At 32.4% G+C, this 25,862-nt stretch overlaps 2 protein-coding genes across 2 annotated transcripts; both read right to left on the reverse strand.

Annotated features, from left to right (window-relative positions):
• Nucleotides 1-5,287: 5,287 nt before the first annotated feature.
• On the reverse strand, nt 5,288-25,836 carry MAPk-Ak2 (MAP kinase-activated protein kinase 2). Its single transcript, XM_085956280.1, has 8 exons — nt 25,424-25,836; nt 21,402-21,527; nt 17,264-17,401; nt 15,872-16,078; nt 15,120-15,251; nt 14,738-14,860; nt 12,779-12,931; nt 5,288-8,148 (listed from the first exon to the last, which is right to left on the reverse strand). The coding sequence occupies exons 1-8, from the start codon at nt 25,514-25,516 to the stop codon at nt 8,077-8,079; spliced, it is 1,044 nt and encodes a 347-aa protein (XP_085812406.1). The 5' UTR covers nt 25,517-25,836; the 3' UTR covers nt 5,288-8,076.
• On the reverse strand, nt 8,999-10,775 carry LOC147065073 (uncharacterized). The gene is made up of 2 exons (XM_085956741.1): nt 10,625-10,775; nt 8,999-10,351 (listed from the first exon to the last, which is right to left on the reverse strand). The coding sequence occupies exon 2, from the start codon at nt 10,348-10,350 to the stop codon at nt 9,955-9,957; it is 396 nt and encodes a 131-aa protein (XP_085812867.1). The 5' UTR covers nt 10,351; nt 10,625-10,775; the 3' UTR covers nt 8,999-9,954.
• Nucleotides 25,837-25,862: the final 26 nt, after the last annotated feature.

The raw sequence follows: 25,862 nt of genomic DNA on the forward strand, positions 1-25,862 counted from the left end.
AATAGTAAAATCAGTTTTCAATTGATATTACATAATATTATTGGAATGCACTATAATAATTTTAAAAAATGCGTGTACGTGGCAAGCACACACGACAAAGGTGATTTTTTTTGTTTAGCTCTCCATTTTCACATCAATACATAAATTATGAATACCAACAATAGTAAATTACATATTTATATTATTTTGAAGTGTTTTAATATAAGAAATGAAAATATAAATAATATTAAATTCTACAGGTTTTTTAAAAAAGGTTTTGTCGATAGCTAGTTCGGTTGTAACAACATTATCAAGACTAATTCTATCAAGTAAATGCTAACTCAATTCATGTTTTAATATAATTGGTATTTTTATTCAAAGGGCCTGATTCAATATAATTTTCATTTTTACCAAGCAAAAATAACAATTTTATACTGCCATCTGTTAATACCGAAACAAACTAATACTTTTAAAAATCGATAATTTATTGATTTGTAATAATAGTTTTCTTCTATATGTATATGTTACGCCGAATTGACTATTACATGAAATAGGCAAAATGTTGGCTAATTCATGTAATAGTCAAGCCTGTTGCCTTATTCATGAATTAGGTAAATTTTCTGCAGAGTACATGAATTCGCCAGGGTATGGAATTCTTAAACTGTCAACGTAACAGAAGAAAAAGTAAATTTAATACGGATGGTTTTATTAGTTATAATTGGACATAATATAATATTATTATTATTAGGTTAGGTTTTGTAATTCTGAATTAAATTGTTCAACTGAATGTCCATTTTGAGGTTAGCTAAAAAGTGTCAACAAGCTATCACAAACATACAATCGACCATTGCACGATTGATACCCAAGCACGAATCAAATCGCGAAAATACCTCTCAATAAAATTCTTCCGTTATCATATTATAGTTCTAGATTTTTTTTGCGCATAGTAAATGGATATAAACGTCATTGTACCTAGTTATTGATTGGTATATTTTTATATTATAATCAATGACATTTGACACATTTGGTTAGTTTGATTAGTTGCAAAAAACACCACCGGAGCGCGATCATCTATTTTGACCATAGATAATATACGTACATTTTGACCAATGCATGAGCATTTGACACATTTAGTTTAGTTGCAAAAAATATCACCGTTACGCTACTATCTTATTTGTCCAATGCATGAACTAGGCAGAAAAATTACTGCCGAATTCACACACTCGCCAGATATTTTGTCTAATTCATGAATAAAGCAACGGGCTTGCATTTTTCATGATTTAAGCAAAATTTTGCCCATTTCATGTAATAGTCAATTTCGCACACTCAGCGTAACATATATACATAAGAGATTGTTTTAACCCAATAGCCGGAATGGCATGCTAATTGAAAGGTCTACATATCGACCCACCTCCCATTTCATTTGTCGAGTAAATCATGACAGTTTTTCATCACAGATCAGTGGGATTCACACTTCAAGGAATTTTCATGTACCCGTGCATAAAAAGTTTGCCTTCAAAAACCATGTATTTTCGTAAATTCCAATAATACAATTACGATAATACGATCAATTGACTTCAGATAGTATCAAACAATAGTTTTATTTTATTTTGGATTTTTACGATTCTATGTAGAAGTTAAAATTGTTATAAACATTATACGCTTCTATCACTCGTTTAGCTATTATATCTATTTATAATAAAAAATATTCTGACTTATTAGAGTAAAATATAATATATTCCATTAGACAATACTATTTTCCCTTATGTGTCAAGTAAGAACTATGTAAATGAATTTTTGACACTTGAGCAAATACTTACAATAATTACTATGAAGTCAAATCTATGTAGTTACATAGTTGAGTAAAATTACAATGTGTGAATGAGATCAAAAATAACAACTGACACTACTACCTATATAATTTCAGCCTGTCTCATAAATTTTAATTAATTTTTCCAAAACGTGAAACTTAACAATAAAATTTATTATTCATAGAAAGTCTAAACAAAAAAAATTAAACCTAATGATAATGTTACTACAATAAAATGAAAATGGTAAATTAAATTAATTAGTGTACGAAGAAAAAGTTAGTCAAAATAGGTCCTAGAAGTAATTAAAAAAGCTAGTACAGGAATGTACTTTGATGGTGAGAATCTAGGACGATTCAGCACTACCAACTGGATGTCAGGTTAACTGAACAATGGGACAACTGAGTGATGGACATGTGGATGGTACACAGATGAATGAAATGGGTAAAGAAAAACATATACGTTACGCAAATTAAACCATAGAATTTGAAAGTAGATAGGTGTAATATTTTTGTATCCACTGAAAGTGTGTTGATCTATTTTGTGCAATTTGAAACAGCAAATATAATTGCACATTATCGATGCAGTTCAGTGAAAGATTGGAAGGTGAAATCACACCATTAACCATAAACCTCGCATTATATCCTGTTTACATGTGCATAGATTTACTGCTGACAGTATGTATTATCGCGGCCATAACAAGAAAATGTATGTATAAACATGTATTATCCTGCAGTTGCAAGATTGCATGCATGAATGAAAAAAGTTCGGAAGTTTCTGAATTTTCATGTGACAGTTGAGAATTTTTGAATCTGCACCTGCGCAGTAGAACGATATTGTGCGAACCTACCGGCAACTGCGAACAAATTTCGAGGTTAACTGATTTTTACTACCTGTCAAATAGTACTATAAAATGACAACATCGCGTTTTGCTCACTCTTGAAGAATGAGATTGGAGAGTCGGGACTTTTACGTGTAAATAGTTATTGTCACAATAGTTTAAAATACATATTATTGCTGCCAGTAAATCCATGCACGTGTACAGGTGCTATTAGTATAAGTAGATATTTTATATTAGACTTGCTTGTCTACTTTACTAATCGAGTGTCAAATCGTAGCATACATGTATTTCTTGATGCATTTCCTGCTGTGTCCAGTTATTTATCGTCCAGTTATCCCGATGTCCAGTAGCCTTGTGTCACTTGTGGAACTTGTGGACACAAGATTTAAAAAATGCAAAAAATCATAATTTGAAAAACCTAAGAATTTTATTGTGTAGTGAATGGGGCGTGAACCCATGTCTATCGCGATCTGTATGGTAAGCTTTGCTGATACAATTTAATAGATACATCGATTTATCAATCAAATTGTATCGGTATCTTAAATTATATAGATTGTGATGTGTGTGGGTTCAAGCCGCATTCGGTACAGTGAAATTCTATGATTTTTTCTAATGGGAAAGTATGTTTCTAATGCACCGGGCTAGACGGCAGTGACTTGCCTGGGCGGTATAAAAATACGGAATACTTTTACAGCGCTTTTTGGTTTGCGAGTACAGTTTTCCTGACCATACACACGGGCTTCCCGATACAAACAGGTTTGCGCAGGTAAGCTTGTGGTCAAGCATGAGCGTCTAGCCGGCGCTTATGGTTGTTCCAAATTATGTAAGTTACCGTTGTATTAATCTATAACTGGCACATGTTAATTTTGTAAAATATCAGACATCACTTAAAAAAGTGAGTCAAATCAATTTCATCATTTCATTCATCGGTTGTTTATATGAAAGAAAAATTTTATTAGAAATACCATAATTTAAACTCAAACCGATTCAATATTCGTATATTTCTTAAACACACTATGTCAATTATGACCCAAGTTTTAACATTCCAGATCTTCATTGCAATTAAAATACTAAATGACAAAAAGTTTATCATAATGATTTTCCAATGGAAGAATACGCATTTCATAATCATGGAATTATGAAAGAGTACAAACCTCCACTCCTTGGAGGCCCATATGATCCTATTAGGATCGGACATGGTCGAAAGAAAAGAACATAATATTTACATATGGCTTCCATCAAGCAATGTCAATAGTGTTATTTTATCACCTCTTAACATTTTATTTGTTTTCTTAGCTTAACATATTGTAAAAATTTACATATTTTATCAATTAACCAAGTCTCGCTAAATTATTATTTTTCTTCTAAAAATGTAATAAAAATCTCTAGCATGTGGTTGTATAAGTGGCGAAGGGTGGAGGTAGGCTATTAAGATCCACCATAAAAAGTGCAAACTAAACTTTATCATTCATACTTATTTGTTTTCGTTGGATTAAGAATACATTACAGATATTATTGGTTAATTTTTTTTAAGTCATGCATAACTTTTGGACATTTTATAGATAGAATAATATTTTTTATTTATTATAGTATGGTTAGGCAGGACTTGAATTTAAAAAATATAATCAACAATATGTGTAATATGTATTCTTAATCTAATGAAAACAAGTAAGTATGAATGAAAAAGTGTGCACAATTTCGTCGTATCGCCCAAAGTATGCCAAAACTATTATGGTTTGGTTTAGGCAAGGTTTAATTGATTTTTAAAAACTAACCAACACCATCTGTAAATTGCAGTCTTAGTTCAATAAAAACAAATATGTATGACTAACAAAGTTTAATGTGCACTATTCACCCTCCACCCTTCGCTACTGGTTTGTATATATAAATATTAAATCAAATTTTAAAACAACTTCATGACAATTAGTGCCATATTGTGTCCTTAAATAAATAAAATCAAAAAATATACAAATTATGCAATATAGAATTTAACATATTATCCTACTATGTATCAACTTGTGTTATGTTGTTTTCATATTTTTTCTATGATAACTAACCATATATTTTATTTGTCCATGTTGACAATTTGTGACAGTTTCTGTCGATATAAACAAGATGGGGAAGGGTGTTGAAAAAATATATGCGATTCGAGTTATCTGAATTTAAATAATTTTTTGAAAAACATAATAGAACATACTATGAGAAATAAAAACCATTCATATTCATATGTACGATATAGTGACAATTCATTTACGATGTACACATTCAACCCTCGAAAATTACTCACTTGCAATCTGTGAATAGTTTGCTAGAAATACTTAATTATATAAAGAAAAAATCACTGCTAACATCAATACACAAATTTACAAAAGGGATGGCAAACTTAACAATGGCAAACTGAAATCGGAGACTATCTCTCCTTTTAAACTATGCTGTTACACACCTTTTCGCTATAATCGCCTTTTGACATGAGGAAAAAAATTACACCTGTAAAAACATGTTTGCTTAAAAATTAACAATACAAATATTTGGATCGGATGCGTAATATTAACAACGTATAAAATTCGACAAATGAATTTCTCATGAGCACTTTCTCGTTTCAAACAAGGAATTAACATCTTACATCAAATTCATCCCGATAAAAAACGCATTTATTTTTGTAATGTGGTTGTCAATAAAATGCAATTTCAACTAAAAACTTTTCTATTTTACGTTTTTATTAGCTCGTATTCTTGTTTGTCCGGTGGTTGTTTGTCCAGTACAAATCTTGCAATCGATTTTTAATTAACTTCCCGACTAGCTAGACATTTGAAACTTTTAGAATATATCAGAACACGATGACAATGCATTCTTTTAATACTTTTAGCCATCTTTAAGCAGAATTGAATTCATTTTCAGTTAATTCTGTTTTGTATGGAAAGTTATTTCAGAAAAATCTGTAAAAAGTAAAAGACTATTATTGGTTGCTAAGGGGGTGGTCCTAGCAACTAAATTATTAATATATACGTGCGTTACTATGGATATCAAAATGAAATGTCAAAATGACATTCAGTATTCTATATTTGTTTGTTTGTTTGTTTTTTATTTACTTCTTATCAAGTACAAGTTTGAGCATATTGAGCATAATAATTCAACAAAAAATTTAAAAATGTATATAAAAAGTTCTTTTTATCTTGTAATTATTTTTGTCTAAAATCATAACAGATCCTATGGAAGTTCTATGGATTTGTATAGAAATTATTTATTGTTATACAGTGATTTCCTTTATAACTAAGTTTCCAGATTGGTATATGAAATTATTGAAAATGGAATAAGTCATTCATTCTAGCAATTTTATGCAATTTTGAAATAATATCAAAATACATAGCACAGTTTTGTCCTAAAACTACTAATTATGACTCACAATTTTTTTCGAGGGTTGCACACAACATTATACTAAAAATAATTATATTTTGCCAATTTCCTACTGACCCTATTTATTATCATTGTTGACCTTGTCATTTTAATACATTTTGCGTATAAAATAATGTTGCCATGTCATTAAAGACACATAATAATTTATGAATAATCAAAACACGTCCTCTGCTGTCTTTCAATATATTTGCACTTATATAATCTAGATTGGAGACATTTCATGAAATCCAGATGCTCATAATATGCCTGTCCATCCTGCTAAACAGATTGGAGTCATATCGAGCCAAATGAAGCAAGAATGATTTTTCTCAATAAAAACAACGTAGATTGAACGAATAGTTTGTACGAGTCAAAAAGAGTCTTATGTTATGTAAGAAAATTAAACTAGATGGGAATGCGGTCAGTCTTCAATTGCCGAGCCCCATGATAGTATGAAAAATAAGCAAGGGGGTGTGAAATTTTATCACTATATTATTTATTACAGAAATGCTCGTATGCACAAAATTGGCTGCAAGCCGCCTCATACTGATGAATGGCATCAATTGAAAACGTCAGAATCATTTTTAAATATCAATAATATATGCATAATACCTATGCAAAATTAGATTATGTCATCTCCTGTATCATAATTTTATATAATCTATAGGAAATAACCAAGCCAGTCACGCTTTTCTGAAAATAATACAGGAAAAGTCACCGATTAAATATTCACCATTGTGGTTTCCATGTATTACTTAATTTGCAATCGGTTTGTTGAAACGAGTTTTAATTTCCAATTGTTAAGAATTTTATATTACATCATAGGAATCGGTTTTAACGACCCGGGTAACACCCTTCGGCATCTTCAGGCTCTATACCTCAATTCTTACATTTATTTCATTAGCTCTATGTGGGTTCCTTAAAATTTTTTTTCGAGTGGACATTAGCCTCTCAAATACAAATTGTAAAACTGCAAATGAATTCTCAACACCTGGGATTTAACATTACATAAGGGGACCCGTTATCACTTGTCCATCGCAAGCGCTATTTATTCTTATTGAATAGTACAAAACTATTAAAAAAATCACTTTTCATAAAGTACCTACCCTCCGTGGACGGTATTCACTTTCTACATTGGTTTTTGTTGAGAAGAATCATTCAGAAGTCATCGAGACGGACATCAAATATTGCTGTCTTTTAATAATTCGCACCGTGAGTGTAAAAAGACATATTTTGGATATATTAGGGTTTGAAGTCTTCGTTTTGTTAGGACAAATTGAGTTTCTAAAAAAAAACCATAATATTTGGTTTATATCTACATTATGTTACATGTTCTTTCAGTTACTTCACTTTTACATTATCAAGTTCACGACTTTAGATTTGTTTCGCATTTAATCTCGAAATTGAAAAATTTGCACGTCTTGGTTTTACACTCACGGTACGAATTGTTCCATCTATGTTTTAACGGTTAATTCACCGATGACATCTATTTACATCATGGAAACTTATTAATAATCAAAACCTGTGAATGATAAACGTTTACCTTAATTGCCACAATGAAGGTGTAAAAGATATCTTGATACAAAATTCCTTTCACCGGATGTGATTGTGATTTGACATTTGCATTTAAAAACAAAGTTCAATATGCCTTAAAATGGTGTTTCGAACTTACTATGTCATTGCAAATCCATGAGATGTACATTGGATGAGGTTCTAATGTATTAATGGTGTCACACACTCGCTTATTAATATTTTACGTGTAAATAAAATTAATCATTTTTCAACTATTATAACTATAAAGCCTATTAAAAAATATTGTCCTCCGTTGAATCCTCCGAGTGTCATGAGACACTTCGAAATAACACAAGGCACCTTCGAGGCGACGCCTTGAACGGCCGGGGCGTGGCGGCATTGAAAGGAGGAGAGAATAAGAGACAAGAGACCGAAGACTACAGCGAATATGTAAACCCTGGCCCACATCATGTTTGAGGGTAGGGCGAGTGGACGTTTAATTGCACGCAAGGCGGTTGTACAGCATCTGAGATGCGGCGATGTTTAAGCGGTCGCTTTGTTCCGTCTCTTATTGAGGAGGGCGTTGTTGCTCTGTTCCAGTGTTTTTATTTGAACCTGAAACGAGACAATACATATTAATGGAAAGGTAAAAACAGGCAATATCTGTATTGGTATAGACACTAATGTCCAAAACTCGCTGACCTGATGACTTTGAATCATATTATTGAATCATGAGTGAAATGGAAACATGGCGGAATAGTCGCATGACTTTATTCATTATTTTAATAGACAATAATATTCAAGTAAATAATATCAATAATGAAGTGCACTCGGACATCTGATTAGTGACCATAGACATGACAAGAATGACCACCTCCCATTGTGCCTTAAGGCGAATTCTTTGCCTCAATTTACGATCAAATGTGACTTCAACGCCATCTAAAGGCATCTACAGGCATCTACCATGAATTTCTAAAAATGTGTTACTAAAAACTTTGGTCAATTCTAACCAGATGGCAGTAAGTTACCATAATATGTTGCAAGTATTATTAATTTGCCAGATGAAAAAAATCGCTAGACAAAAATTCATTTACATATTATAAGAATATATTCTACTATAATATTATTATATATATATACCTATTCAAATAATTATATTTTTTTTTAAATAAGTACAATATTTTATTATATCGTATTGACATTTTTATGATTTAAAAGAAAAGTTTTAAATCAATTTATACTTGCCAACTTCTTTTTTCATTTTGAATAGAAATTTAGAATACAAAAGGCCAATATAGGGCCAAAGGAATGAAAATATGGAAGAGAAGTATTAGTCTATTGACAAATTTTTTATTTTTATTTTATAAAGTAAAATATACTATATGCACATACCAGGTCACACTGCAGATGAATATTACCTACTCTATAAACTTAGGGAAGGTAAAGAAAACAACTTGTTCATAGGAGTGGTCAATTTTAATAGAACATTACACAATAAAAATAATACAAAAACCTTATAAATAGGATAATTAAATATATTTACACTTAAAATTAGTTAAAATTATGAAATAAAACCCTAAATATGTACTTTAAAATTGCTTTGAGCTGCATCCTATACTGTGTGATACAGCTCAAAGCAAAATTGTGTGCACACGTATATATTGCATTTTATGCAAATATACCTGGTGCGGCACTTGCATCCAGGGTATCTGCACACGGATGCTGAATGGTGGCCAACGCTGTCCAAACATACCTCAGCGATCGGTTGGGGGACAACCGTTCTCCTGCGAGCTGGTGGCTCTGTGTCTACCTGCGATGTCGACATGTTTCTTGGCCGACCTCGTGCTGGCAGTGTTAAAATGTTGGCTACCCGATCTTCATACCGAATAATAGCTTTCGCTAATCTGATTCAGTACGACAACAGTCCCATAATATCCTTTCGGGGTACATTTTCTAGTTTACAATTCCGCATATACATTAGCCAACAGTTTACCACCGCCAAGTCCACAAAGTGGTTAAAAACCCTCACAGGCCATTTGCATGTCTTCATCGCAGTCCTGTAATAAGTAATTATCCGATCGCAAAGATCAATGCCACCCATCGGCGAGCTTCAAACTAGTGAAAAAACGATCAGTATAGACAATGCAGGAGGATTGGGGGGAGTCCGGCAGAGTAACTTGACCACACTTGCGCCCAGACCAAACTGCTTCATATCTCCATCTGATACCGTTCCCTTCCCTACATATATGTGAAAATCTATCACTAATCCATCTCTGGCCGCGAGAACAAAATTTTTAAGGCCTACAGGATTTGGCTTGTTAAGCACAAATTGCCTGTGTCTACAGCGGCCAGTGAACGGCATCATTTGCTCATCGATGGAGTTATGAGCAGGTCTGGGCAAAGTATGGCATTTTTCTCAATTTATGGCTTTTTTATGGCAATCTTCCAATGTTTATCTGTGCAGCCCGTGCGGTCAGCAGTGTTATCTGCAAAATGAAAGTGATTCCGCAGTTCGAAGTACCCGTCTCTGGGCATTGCTTGATTAATGATTGGAATGCTTAGATCATAACACCAGTACATTCGAGTCTGCGGAAACCTTAATGTACCCATCATAATTTGGATGACGGTGAATACGAATTTCGAATTCGTATTCACCGACCACAAGTCCCTTTTTTGTGCTGAATATAAATTTGTCTGCTCAGCTATTTTTTCGAAGAGAGCGAGGTTGAAGTATTCGAAAAAGGAGCTGAGTACATTGGCAGCAACATGCCCTCTCGCCAACAAATCTTCCTCCAATTCCGGACCAGCATTCGGCATACTGAAACAATAGGAAAAAATATTATTACATAATCCATATTTCCTCATTAATTCAAGTATTTAGCAGTAAAAATACAAATAATGATGGGCAATAATATGTTTTGATTGAAGTTTACTATTCAAACCATCAACTCCTCATTCGAGACAATCGCTACATCATGTGTACAAGATGTAATGAATTCTTGTTTTTATGCCAAAGCATGAATGAATCTAATGTATGACTGGATGGTATATAAAACCAATAAATATATTATTAAGAAAATTGTAAACCTACCATTTTGTGAGCCAGGGAAGAACCCTGGATTGTGATGTCGAAGGTTGTAAATGTCGAATGTAAATGTCGTCGCTGTTGTCGGACTCGTAACCGTCGCCGACTTCGCAGTCACTGTCGTCCAATATTTCGTCGAGTTCATCAGTATTAAAAGATTTATCTATATGTAAACAAAAAAACATATCCTCATTATATTCATATACTCGTGTTAAACTTATCACTGTAGATAACGTTTTCAATTTACGATTATGTTGTATTAAAAACACGGACACGTGTTTGAAAGCACATAAAATATTTGATTTTCTACAATCATATTATGCGAATGAAAGAAATTCACTATCTATTAGATAATTTACAAAACGTACAAGATATGCTCGATGACATTTGTCATAAACATAACCTCAAACTGACGTAAAGTATTTATAATTTTACGAAAACGATGAGTATACGCCTAAAATAATATATATTGATGATAAATGCATGATGGTGATTGAAAATACAGTATATGTAACTCTTTTAAATAATTTTTGAATGTTTGTTTGACAATCAAAACTGCGTGACATAGTTTGTCATTTTGATGTACGATAATAATATTATTTATTATACACTGAAAAGTTTACTTACTTGACAAAAATGTTACTGATGAGAAGTATCTTATCTATGCTGATGAGTCGATTCCTTCCTGTTTTCAAACAATATAATAATGGCAAAAAAATAAAGAAGAATTGTTATAAACCCGATATTCGATGTCTGTGTATTCGATCGAGAGCACGAATGCTACCATATGTTAAAATGCGAGATTTGTTTATTTTGTTGATTATTTTTATCATAAATAATGATAAAAAACAGTTTTAATTTAAGCAAATACTAATTGCAAATAATTCGCAGTTTCAAATTTTGAATATAGGCAGGTTCCTACGTATATTAAGTAAATATTGTAATTTTAATTATAAAGTTATTTTTATTCATATGGCAATTTCGCGTCGAAGTTTTACCACAAACTGATCCTAGCGAAAATGAAGCAGAAAAATGTTATTTTGTCTTGTCTATGTGTGAGTTTCATTTTCAATGTCATGTTGTTGCATGTGTGTGTATTTTGTATATGTGTATTGTTTCGAAATAGTTCCACGGTGGCAGCACCGGACAGCTAAACATCGGTTGAATTTGGGCAATTATTATTGTTTCGATTTCTATCGATTCGTTAATATACAAAAATACAAGATTAAATTCAAATTACTGCCGTAAAAATTAATAAATAATATTTTTAATAGAAACGCTAAGCGTTTTTCGCGATAAATTGCGTCTAAGCCGAGGTTTTTCGATTTTAATTGCGTGCTTTCTAACCTCTAAATCGATGTTTTTTAAATTTGAAAAACAAGATATAAGGATATAATAAATTCCAATTTTCGTTTAGCGTTTCCCTGGGTAATAGATTTACGTACATTTTTATCGTAATTTTGATAATAAATCTTATGTCATTCATTCTTACCACCCGATAGAAATGTACCGAATTTGACACGTATTTTTGGTATATAGAACTCCATGATACTTCTTAATTTTTTATTTTATTTTTCTCATTACTTTTGAATATATATTTACCGATTAATAAACTTTTCTAGCTATTTTTCGATAACAACTTTACCTAGAGACATCACCTTAAGCGCTCCAGGTGTTTAACCAACGTCTGCTACGTTGGCATGCGAAACTTAGTCTCTCAGAAACAGAGAAATTCAGAATTTATGTGAATCACAATGTGGCATGGAAAGGTGTATGTTAGGCGTCATATTGTGTAATGACAGAAAAAGGATTCGCGCACCTTCCTTCACACTTAAAAGATATCTTTAAATCAACATCACTTTTTTAGAAAACAGAAAAAAAAATGTTAATTGACAGATATCTTTCTTGAAGATGTTTCCTAAAACTTGCGGTAACTGAGGATATTTACAAAATTTAACAGATTCTCTGTCTTTGTATTAAAATAGGATAATAATAATAATGATAAATTGAATCATAGAGGGCATCTGGATTATTCCAAATATTTGATAAGATGTTCTTATATTTGTAAATAATTTAAATGTTACAATTGAAGATGAATTTGTTTTTAATTATAGAAATGACGTAAAATGGTAGAAAGTATTCTGAATAATTTGAAATAACCTGGTCGTAGTCGACTCTCATGGTGGCGAGGGATCTGGTCATCTCGTCCTGGACTTCTCCCCACGCGTCACCCACCTCCCGCAGCAGTCGTCCCGTGTGCAGGGGTGTTTGTGGGACTTCTTGGTGAGCTCTCACCCACCGACTCTGCACCACCTGAGGAACAATTGAGGACCTTGTAAGAAGAACCACTTAACCCTCAAAAGCTTGTTCTGAGATATTCAGTGTTAAACATTTCGAAACATTTTCTTTCTATTATAGGATATGTTTACATATGTATGCTTTTGATATAATATTTTGACATTATTCAGCTACTTACGTAATAATTTTTTTTTTCTTTCATTATCTTAGTAAAGAAAATATAGCCTTGTAAATGACCCAAGGTCTTAAGTTGTTATTCCAGACAGCAGGGTACAAATTATAGAAATGTGTTTTTTTAAATAGATAGTGGAACAAAATGATAAATTATGTATAGGAAATGGTAATAAATTTAACTAAAAAGTGTTTTAAAGAATAATTATATTTAATCGGACTTAAAAAAACATAAGTTACACATTAAAAAGTATTTATTCGTTTTTGAGAACACAGAAAGTTGTATACAGAGGAATGTTGTCTATTTTTCCCGGATTTTGTAGCATTACATTTCTTTATTAGTTCTATTGTATCAATAAGTGCCAAAAGAGCAGTATCTTGGACATTTTTATTACCAATGCTCCAAATATTATCAAAAAACTCTTTTTGAACTACACATCCAATTTCATCCGAGCACTGTTTTGGACACAAACAAAAGATTTTCCATTAACTTTTTTCCCAGTACTTGCTGTAATGTTACACCAGAATTCCTTTTTTACTTAGCTACTTCCTTCTTCCAATTTTCTTTACACTTTTTACGTTACACTCCAAGTTTTTTTGACACGACATTGTCACTATCAGATGCATCCAAGATTGTTTCATTTTGTGTACGATTGTCACTCTGAATGATCATTATGTGAATAATTAATCATAATTACATGTCTTGCTATCTTCTACTACTTCTTGATATTATATGATGTCTGTTCATGGTTAAAAAACGAAAATATATGGTAAAATAACAATTACAACAAATGTATCTGACAGATAAAAGTGAGGTTATGATACCACTTAAATGGCCGCAAAATCTTAGATGGAAGAACAACTTGTGAGGTGTCCCAACTTAAATCAATATAACGAGCTCTATTGACCAAATACAGAAATAATTTTTTGAGAGCTAATAGCCAGGTTATAAACCTTGCTAAATACAATGAGAACCGAAAAACCACTTAAGGTGATTTAAGTGGTTCTTCTTTCAAGGTATTCAATTACTTCATTATACTAAATGTTACAACCACTTATGAGTGGCAAATACTAAATAGTACATTGAAAAAGACCTTTTTCTATACAGGAAGGAGCCTAAATATCAGATGAAAATGAAGCTGAAAAGGTTACCGAGGCCAATGGTTAAATTAACTGTAAATCAGTAAATTCATTTCTAGCAAACATCAAACTTTTGCGCTCTTGCAATTTATTTACTGAAATAAAAACATACTGTTAAGTGTAAAGTGACGTTTTATTAAATGACCCATCACAAGTAAACAATGGTATAACATGTGTAAAATATGTATAACCAAACACCAAAACAAGGCCCCATGTTGTCGATTCGCAATAGAGAATCATAATTTATTTATCGCTATAAATTCTTTACAAAAATCACGATCAGGTGTTCGAATACATAATGTTCATATGAATTCTTCAGTTATCAGATTATAGTTCAAGCACTGCAAATATTAAATGCTAAAAGCAATGATAGCGAACAATGCGCGTGTGCTGCCTGTATGGCTGCGAGACTTGGCATCTGGCGGAAGCTGGTTTCATAGGGCATCGATGACACTTTCGATGAGATTTTGCCATGTGACCTATTAAAGATTGCCGGTTAGCAATATTTACCTGTTCAATGGTGAGACGTTTAGCAGGGTCTACGGATAGCATTCCTTTGATGAGGTTCTTGGCCTCCTCTGACACAAATGACCACTCCGGCTCGGGAAACTCAAACTGACCCAGTTTTATTCTCTGAAATAAAATGTAAAAACTCATTTATTTTTGCCACTTTACCAATTGACCAATTTTAAGATGTGCATAATGTAGCGCATTACGTTTTTACCAAGAAAAATATTCTATATTATTTCATTATATAATATTATTTTTCAAAATATCGTAGAATGTAATGCGATTTCAATTAAAATCGAATACACTAATACTAGCTTTGAAGTCAATTAAATGTTCATGAATGTACTTGCCTGTTGGTATAAGAAACAATGAGATTACTCACCCTCTTCATGCCAGGAGAGATAGCGAGGCCGGTGTTAGAGTAGAAGGGCGGAAAGCCGCAGAGCAGGATGTACATGACCACGCCTACCGACCAGATGTCACACGACTTGTCATACTTGTCTTTGCCCAGCACCTGAACACACCAACAACTCTTTATAGTCAACAGTATCACTACACTAATAATTAAGGTGCTGAGAAGTAAACGAATATAAGTTACATAATATTATATTTAATTAAAATATGAGTTAGGCATACTAATACCAATTTATTCATGTATGCACGTGTAAACATGTATTATCATGCAAGTTCCAAGATTGCATGAATGAATTAAAAAAGTTCGGAGGCTTCTTAATTTTCACGCGACAGTTGGGATTTGTTCTATATCTGCGCCTGCGCAATAGAACGGTAGTGGCGAACCTGCCGGTAAGAAAACAAACTACACCACGCAGACTCATTTTGAGGTTAACCAATTTTCACAACCTGTCAAATAATACTATAAAATAACAACATCGCGTCTCGCTTACTCTTGAAGAATGAGATTGGCGAGACAGCAGCATTTTTACATGTAAACAGTTATTATCGCGATAGTTTAAAATACTGCTGCAAGTAAATCCATGCACGTGTACAGGCGCTATACCATCGGAATGTTCCATTTCATTCTACAATGAGACGAATTTGTCAAGATGTTAATTCAAATTCTAAACTTATTCTGAGACTATGTCATCACTGTGCACTAGAATTTTAAAAATTCACCTCAGGAGCGACATAATAAGGGGTGTAGCAGGGTGTTTGAAGAGAATTAGCGGCGCTCTGTGTTTCCTTGGCGAAGCCGAAGTCGGTGAGTTTGAGGGTGGAGTTGGGACGCTGGTCTGCATACAAGAGGTTCTCTGGCTTTATATCCCGGTGAGCGATGTTGGAGTCATGGAGATACTTCACCGCAACGCAGATAGAGTGCATTATCTATAATATAACAATAACAATGAATTATACTGGCACGGACCACCCATATAAGCTCACTTCTCAGATAAACAAAAGTTCAGAAGGTGATCGCAAAAGTGCATGTGGCCTGCTGTTTTTGAAGTGAAACTATTTTACACACAATACACGAAGATTCTTGTGCCGAAAAACATAAAAAATAAAGGCAGCAGGCGGGATTAATCTGTGGATCTTTAGATTAGCAAACGCGCCAACTACAGTGCGATTTCAATGTGAAGTCTTCTAGGTCACCACGTTCGTTTCTGGAACTAAAACCTTCCCCCCGAATTTACTTTCCCCAGTATATTACTCATGCCCATTATTCAGTATCTGTTCGATATCACGTGGTTTTATTAACATTAAAATCGCTAAACCTTTGCGGAAGCAGATGAAGAACATTATTTTAAATGTAAAAATATTGTGGGATGAGAAACAGAAAAGAATGCTTTTAATTCCTCTCAATAGTGCCATGACAGTATATGCTATGACAAGTCAACATGCAAAGAGCATGTGACATAATTGCATCATTGCGCATAAACCACGTGACATAACAGTGTCAGGTCATGCAGCGCTGTGATGTAGAAGACTTGATATAGAAGTTGGTTTATACCAATTGCACTATTCTAGTCATTGAGTGAGTGCGCATTTTAACTTATATATGATTTTCCATTATCAATATAAAAACAAACTATTACTGTAGGCAAAAACCAATAACTTTTTAACGATTTTTTAAATTATTAGTTTGTGTTAGTTTTAACAGATGGCAATACAAAATTGTTATTACTTACAATTTTAACACAATGCTTACGGGCCCTTTTAATTAATTTTGTAATTAACGTGTTAATTTGCATTTGAAAAGTAATTAGCAAAAACACAATTTTGTGCGGCCCGTAAGCTATAGGTTAATTCAGTATTTTGTTTCCAATATAAATACCAACTGAATTAAAGAATTTCGAAACAATATATATGCAATTAACTGCCGTTAATAACCCATGTATCTGGAGAGAAAAACAAAAAGTTTCACTTATGTTGATCACACATCCACTGTGTAGAGTGCAGACTGTGATGAAAAGGTTTTAAAAAGTATAGTAAAGTATGTGAGATGGTATATATGTGAGATAGAGATGGGAAAAAGAATACAAGAATAATGCTGTATGGTAAGGGCCTTACTTCGGCGGCTTGCCTTTCATTGAACGCTCCGTCCGTGTGGTCCTGGATCCTCTGGAACAGCTCCCCGCCCTCCATACACTCCATCACCACCAGGAGGCAGGAGGACCCCCCGTATGTGTTGTCGTATACATCCACTATCTGAAATAGATAACAATCAGTATTTAAAAGGTATTAAAAAAACGCCTGAATATGTAGTACTGTCAAAATAAACAACAAAATATGATTATTAATATTTAATGACAACGTTGAATTATTGAAATCATGTTTAAATCCCCATAATGTAAAATGGAATCTTTCTATTGCAAAAATAATACCTACAGACTCAATTACCTATACCTACGTTGTATATAACAGAGATACCATAGGTCAAAGGTTAGCAACAATGTACTCAAAGATACCTAAGTGCTTGTGAAGCATTTCTAAAGTAGACGTCACTATCTAACAGTCTAACAGTGGTGAAGGGGGGTGGAGGTAGGCTGTCATGATCCAACATAAATAGCGCACACTAAACTTTGTCAGTCAAACATATTTATTTTCATTAACTAAAAACTACAATTCAATTAAGCCCTGCCTAATCCAAGCCATAGTAGATAATAATCAAAAAATATTTCAAATTATACTATTACGATTTTAGATATTCTACAAATAGAAGAATATTTTTTAACGATTATGGTTTGGATGGGCAGGGTTTAATGAATTTTAAAAAATAACTAACAAACACCACCTGTAATATGTATTCTTTTTTTTTTCGACCATGTCCGATCCTAATGAGATCGTATGGGCCTCCACATAGTGGAGGTTTGTATTAACAGATTTAGTTTTTATGAGAAATGGATGTCAGCCACTTGCTCAACCTATTAGGTCCATACTCTGACTCATACACAAATTGAAAAAACAATTAGTCTACTTGCCAGACCCAGGATTCAAACCTGGGACCCACAATGCTATATGCTGACGCTTAAGCCGCGCGGCCATCGTGGCTGTATATATGTATTCTTAATTCAACAAAAATAATGTAAGACTGAAAAAGTGTGCACTATTTTTGTCCGATCGCCCATAGCATACCTAAACTATTATGGTTTAGATTAGGCAAGGTTTAATTAAATTTTAAAAACTAACCAGCACTATCTGCTAATTGTGTTATTAATTAAATGAAAACAAATAAGTATGACTGATAAAGTTTGGTGCGCACTATTTAAGTCGAATCTTAAGAGTCTACCTCCACCCCTAGCCACTGCTTTTTAAAGACGGACCTCTAAATATTTCATTATAATTATCCTTAAATTTTCTGATTCTGAAGCGGTAAGCCCATACTCTTCAGTCGTCATTAATACAATATCAGCTATGTAATACATGAACACATTATGAAAAAATGAAATTATTTTTATAATAAATGCTATCAACTACGCAACCCTACGATGGCTGAAGATAGAGTACAATATTCACGATAGCATCTGCGTTATTATTTCAACATATCAACAAAGTTATCACTAATATGGAGTTATCGATGGCTAAGTTTGGATATTAGAATTTGGTTTTCCTGGCAAAATGAGCTTAGATTAGTCAAATTTGTAATTAGATAGGGCATTAGATAACAGCAATGACGAAAGTAACCCTGCAGATTGCAGTGATAACATTCATTATCATTGTTGCGACCTATTATCGTGTACTGTTAATATGCCAAACATACAAATCACCAACAGGCTTTGCTTATCTCCCCTACCATCAGCATTGTAATCACTCCAGCACCTATTACTGGACCCGGGAGGTAAACCAAGTTATTCAAGAATAGCCACACTTTGTATTGAGGCAAGGAACTAAATTATCTCATTTAAAATATTACAATGAACCACTGGTTCCCAATCTTTGTTGAGTAGCAAACAACGATACATATCTGTAATTTTTCTATTGTGTATGCAGATCATACGTCGACATCATCTGAGTAGTAAATTTAATTTTGTACAAAAGAAATATTCACTATTTTCTTGTGGAAATAAATGAACTTATCAAAATACTGTAAAAGTACTTACCTAACAAGAAAGTAATTAATTTTTAAGGTGAAGTGAAATGTAATTTCCGGTATTGCCAACTGTACTATAATTTCCAGATAGTTTGTATGATATAAAAACTACTGTAGAACAAAAATACAATAATTATGAATTTTGAAAAGAATTACAGAGTAGACTGCATGTACTAATTATTTTTGGAAATACTATATTTTTCCTTTATTCCCTTATATTTCACTTTTACCATATTTGCTTTGGCATTGTTTCTCTCATTTACACAATATCGAAATAGTTGCGGCAAAAAAGGATAGTGTGAAATCAAATTTAGAATAACGTGACGACATTCGTTCTGTGAGAAATTAGTTGGGGTAAAGAATATGCAAAATTTTGTGGATTTTATAATATGTTAGTCAATTTTTAGCCCAATTACGTGAACCGAAAACTTGGTACCGCATACTACATTCAATTTCTATGTGCTGAGGTTGGGAGCATTTGTGCGGACAATATTTTACTTTAGACGAAAAGTTGGTAATTGCCAAATAAACTGCACCCCCACCCTTCCGACATTTGCATTAAAAGCCATTTTAATAGGGTGAAGAATACACATAACAATAATAAAATTAAATTTTACATGCAAACAATTATCTCATTTCTGAATTTCCAAACAAACAGTGAAACGTTTAAATTAGCAAGCATTACATTTGGTTTCACTCGACTAGTCTCTGTTTGTTTACTGTCAAACATTACACTTTATCTAGTCTTTTACAAGACTAATTGTTATTTTTTCCAATTGTAATTAACTGTTTTTGATTGTTGATATGTAGGTATATTGTTTGTTTAAGTTTTATTAATTGTATGCTGTAACTGTATAGGTAATCCCACTTTTAACCGAATTTCCCGATTTTACCGAAGAGGTCAATCGAATGTTTATACATTTACAAAAAATAAATAAATGTAAATATTAACATCTGTATGACGACAGTCCATACTCATGAATATTCAAACATCGAAACACCGGTAAAAAAAAGTTTTTGTTTTTTGCATAGTTTCATATTACACTATCTAGTTCGTGACCCCCTAGAAAAGATCCGTGTTATAGACAATTAGATATGTTTTTATTCAGATTTTTACAAGTAGAGTCCCAGCATTCCTTCCATCTCTGGGAAGTCAATTTTTTAACATCTACTTGTTGTCAAATTTCTTGTATTTAAAATGTGTGCATTTAATTGAAACGCGTATCATGTTTTTTGCTCGTACAGAAACAATAACAGAATTTAGTTATTTACTTTGACAAAAACAAACACTTTTTTCATAACCCAGTCTTGGGTCCGGATTTGAACTATGGATTATCTGCACTTTTACCAATTATACATTATTAGATTATGTACCTAACATAAGTTCTAAAAATAAAAATAAAAACATTGATCAATATTATTTTGAGTGACATTGCAAAGATTATATAGTTAAATAATTAAGGCAATGAGAATTAAACAAATACAATTTCACCGGTAACCCAAGTTGTTATAGCAAAATTCCATATAATGAGTCTAGTGTACAATAAAGTTAAAGAGATGTAAAACTTTGTTGACAATAAAATTTTATAGCATTAATTGAATTGGAATGTAAATAAACAATACATAAAGTATAATATTAAACATTACTGAAGTGGTATCCACACTCTCGCCAAGATTCTCCCACTCTTGGGTATAGGAGGGGACCATGCTTCTACTATTATCTCGCGCTCGCGTCCTCGATTCAAGAGTGTGAATAAGGCACAACATTAACATAACATTACAATACATAGTAGGCATCAGTGGCAAAGAGTACCTAATTGAGGGAGGTAAATAATGATGGATAGTCAAAAAAAAATAGTGTACACTTAGACAGTCATCCTTACGGGATAAAATTAAGGGCGCAGAAAAGAAGAAGTTTTGAAGTAGAAGTATTGACACTCCCAATAATTGACAAAATAAAACTCACTAAGTAGTGACATCTAGTGTCATTGGAAAGAAGGTAGATACATAACTCAAACTCAAAACTGCTAAAAGATAACAAGGGACGTAGCTAAAGCAGAATCAGTGATAATGATATGGATCCCTTAGTGTGTAATAATTATCTACAAGCATTGTTACCCCAACAATATAAATGCAGCCACTCGCTCTCCAGTGAAGGTCAACCTCTCGGCGCGCTTTGACACTATCACGCAGCACTTTCAGGGCGCGCTTGATTCCCGTCTTACGCTCCACACATTCTACCACCTGTAAAAATAAACAACGGATAGTTAGTTCATTGAGTCATCCATTTCCAACATTTTAAAAGATTCATCCGATTGTACAACAAAATGAAATGTTCTGATTGCACAGTGGAGTTTGCCCCGACTGCAACATGAAACATTATGATAGTCAGTCCACTAATTGACCTCTCTCTGGAAAAGTACCATTATCCTGATATCCTCATTTTGAGCTACTAGCAGTTAAACACAACGCGCCAGTTATTTATAAATTATAATATTTCTAGTGGCATCTGTTGTCGAGATTAAAAAATGATTTTGGACTGGTATGTAGATATATGCCTTCCTTCATTCAGCAGCAGATCGACCCCAACTGATGACGATATTATAAAAAAATATAATTTTCAAGTGACTCAATTATTGAAGCAAATACATTTTTACGCATGACACATATAGGAGTAAATGCTGCTGATCTTTGATAAAAAGAAAACGAAAAAATGATATACCCAACAAATGAGATAAAAATCAGAGGCAGCGGGTAGATCAAACCATAGACCTTCTAATTAATAACAAATACACTATTCCGGCCATGAGGAAGTCGCAATTTTAGATCTATATCAATGGTTTAGTCACTGTTTAGTGCAAAGATAATATTATTGTATGTCTAGTTTTTGTCGAAATTGAGTTAACATACATAAAATGTTTGTATGCATCATATCTTTATGCTGTAAAAATATTGTACATTCAAATGGAATATTTGAGAAGATATTGTATCTTTAACGGCCCACGTGCTCGTCGTAGGTCAAAATTGAGTTTTTATCGTATTTTCAAACCATGATCCTGGACACTCCTTAAACGTTGTAGATAATCTATTTATATAATTTTGAAGCCTTATTATCCTTTATAGTTATTTTAAACATTTGATGACTGCATAAAGTATTTTTGTTACATAAAATAGTATTCTTTTAAACCTCTCGCTCTAATGTTTTAGAATAAAGTCATATTTCGGTACATAACTGTGCAGTGGCGTTAAGATTTTTTACATTTATTAATTTTTAAACGCATTTATAAAACCATTAGTATAATTTATTACGAGATAATTTTTGTAAAATATTCACGATAAAAAATTATATTGATAATCTCTGTGATCCCAAATTTGACAAGAATTAGGCATTTTATTATTAAAAAAATCGGCAAGATTAACACATTTGAAGATGATTCTAAAGATACTTATTATAAGCTATGTCTTTGACCATTCAAGTGTTATAAACATATTATGAATAATGATTGCTTTATAATAATTATTGACCTAAGAATAAGGTAGTGTTTTTTTGAAATACGCCATTTCTTTTGTCATTCCCCAGTAGTTAAGCTACAACATACGGCCGTAGCCATAAATTGACAAACTATAATTGAAGTAGGAAGTAAAATGATATTGACGCGCGTGTTTGAACATGTACCGTTTAAAAAAAAATAAAAAAAAATTCGGTTAGGTACATGTTCAAATACGCGCGTTAACATAATTTTACTCCCTACTTTAATTATAGTTTGTCAATTTATGGCTACGGCCGTATGTTGTAGCTTAACCACTGGGGAATGCCGAAAGAAATGGCGTATTTCAAAAAAACACTACCTTATTCTTAGGTCAATAATTATTATAAAGCAATCATTATTCATAAGATGTTTATCACACTTGAATGGTCAAAGACATAGCTTATAATAAGTATCTTTAGAATCATCTTCAAATGTGTTAATCTTGCCGATTTTTTTAATAATAAAATGCATAATTCTTGTCAAATTTGGGATCACAGAGATTATCAATATAATTTTTTATCGTGAATATTTTACAAAAATTATCTCATAAAAAATTATACTAATGGTTTTATAAATGCGTTTAAAAATTAATAAATGTAAAAAATCTTAACACCACTGCACAGTTATGTACCAAAATATGACTATATTCTAAAACATTAGAGCGAGAGGTTTAAAAGAATACTATTTTATGTAACAAAAATACTTTATGCAGTCATCAAATGTTAAAAATAACTATAAAAGATAATAAGGCTTCAAAATTATATAAATAGATTATCTAAAACGTTTAAGGAGTGTCCAGGATCATGGTTTGAAAATACGATAAAAACTCAATTTTGACCTTCGACGAGCATGTACCCCCTTAAGGCAAAGTCTTCACTGAGCCTTTTTTAAAGAGACGCCTAGCGGAAAAATACGAAGCTTGCAATTTGAGACATTTTTTTGATAATTTACAATTTCAACTGTATTAATGAATAAATATGTATCTGAAAACATTAAAAAGAAAAATAATTTTTATTTTAAGTCAAAGACAAACTTACAATTGTAAAAAATGTAATAAAATGTGAATTTGTTGAATCAGACCGCACCCTATTATTACATATATTTTATGGTCATATTTATTATTAAAATTTAGTTTATGAAGTTTTCTAAGCATCACCTAAGAGATTTTTGACTAATTCATAGTTTTAATATTTTTTATATCTATTTTAAAAAACATCGATTTTTATAAAAAGTATAAATGTGTATAACTTGAAATCCTTTTTATTTATATTACTTTACTTATTATTCGATTTTCCATGAACTTTTTCACAAAACAGATGGAATAAAAATTGTTTAAAAATAAGATAATTATTTTTTAATTAAAAAATTAATTTTGTATAAATATACCAATTAAGTACTTACATTAAAATGCTTCAAAAAATATAAACAATTTACCACGGCTGGTATTTATAATCTAAGTGTCTGAGAATGATGAGCAAAATAAAATATTTCACTTCTATCGCCTATGTTTTCCGCTGGCAAATTTTTTACTTGTATAGTTAATCGGCTGTATGACATACATGAAATCAATGACATTAATATGGATGAAGCATCTGGAAAAAAAAATGACATTCACTTTATTTGTCGGGTCTGCCGAATGGCATAATCTGTTCTAACGCCATTACAATAAAGGTGATATTGCTATAAATTACCTAAACTTTTTGTCGGGTCTGCCGAATGGTTCGGTTCGAACAGGTTCGCTCAAACAAACATTGATACTAGAAACACTGTTCTAACGCCGTTACAATAAAGGTGATATTGCTATAAATTCCCGATGCGTGATATCGCATAATGGATATCGCGTGACGTCTACCTATGCACGTGCGAATGTCACTATGGGCGAATTTACTTTCTAGCTACTGTACTGAGTGCGTTGTCCATTAATAATGTCATTGCATGAAATACAAGTATTTATGATATACCCACTTTTAACATAATTATTTGCAAAAAAGATATATTTATGTTTGATAATATCAATTTTTAATTAATACAAATTTTTATATCATAAATATATATTTATGATATAAAAATTTGCGACCCGCCATGTCAATACCTCCCGGCATTTAACGGGTTGAACGTTAAATAATTGTACTGTCTTGTGAGTGAGACATGTTGTGTCAATTTGGTATGTGTGGTCAATAATACGTTTTGCAATGACAGTACTTAATTTCAAAATAATTACTGAAGTAAGTAATTAACTATTTCCTTTCCGCATAGGAAACCAGTAAAAGTCCAAGCAAGTACCTACTTTGAAGATAAGGGAATTTTTATTGTGGTCAATGACAATGTAAAGGAATTTCCAGAGATATAATAATTTAGGTAATTTATAGTAGGTACCTACCTACCCCAAGTTATTATAGGATTCGTAAAAGATAATGGTAATAATATTGTTTGCTTAAAATTGATACTCATCCAAACACGGTATACCTAATTGCAAAATAATTAACTATATCTAATGATCCATCAGTAATGACATCATAATAGTTTCAAAAACGGTCCTTGACAGAAACAAACATGAGGCCTGTCATCGAGCCGAGATGTTTTTTACAATTGAAAAATTAAGCGGCGTACCTTGCCGTTTATTCCAAGCCCGAGGACCGTGTCGGATATTTCATAGTCCTCCGTGATGGGCGAAGTCTTCGGTTGTTTCGGAACCTGATTCATGGCCGAACAAAACACTTCCGATCTATGCAATAAATCACCCAAGTGTCAACAAAATGACACTTTCGTAAAATTACATAAGCCGACTGCGCACCGGGAGACGAAGATCGCGGCCGATAACAAGAAAAGCGCAACCGAACTATAAAATTAAATTCCACGACGAGGGGCTTGTTTATAAAAAAGTAATACAGGTATTATCTAAATCTATATTTATCGCGAATGATTACATCGGGATTCAAGAACGAAACGAACTTATCGCAAGCCAATACACACCTGAAGATAGCTACATATTATCTTTATACGACATACGTTCTATTATCTATGACGAGTATTACCATAATATATACCA

Source organism: Rhyacophila brunnea, unplaced genomic scaffold (genome assembly GCF_057557595.1).
Source record: "Rhyacophila brunnea isolate RB1 unplaced genomic scaffold, BYU_Rbru_1.0 scaffold_6, whole genome shotgun sequence".
Classification (NCBI taxonomy): domain Eukaryota; kingdom Metazoa; phylum Arthropoda; class Insecta; order Trichoptera; family Rhyacophilidae; genus Rhyacophila; species Rhyacophila brunnea.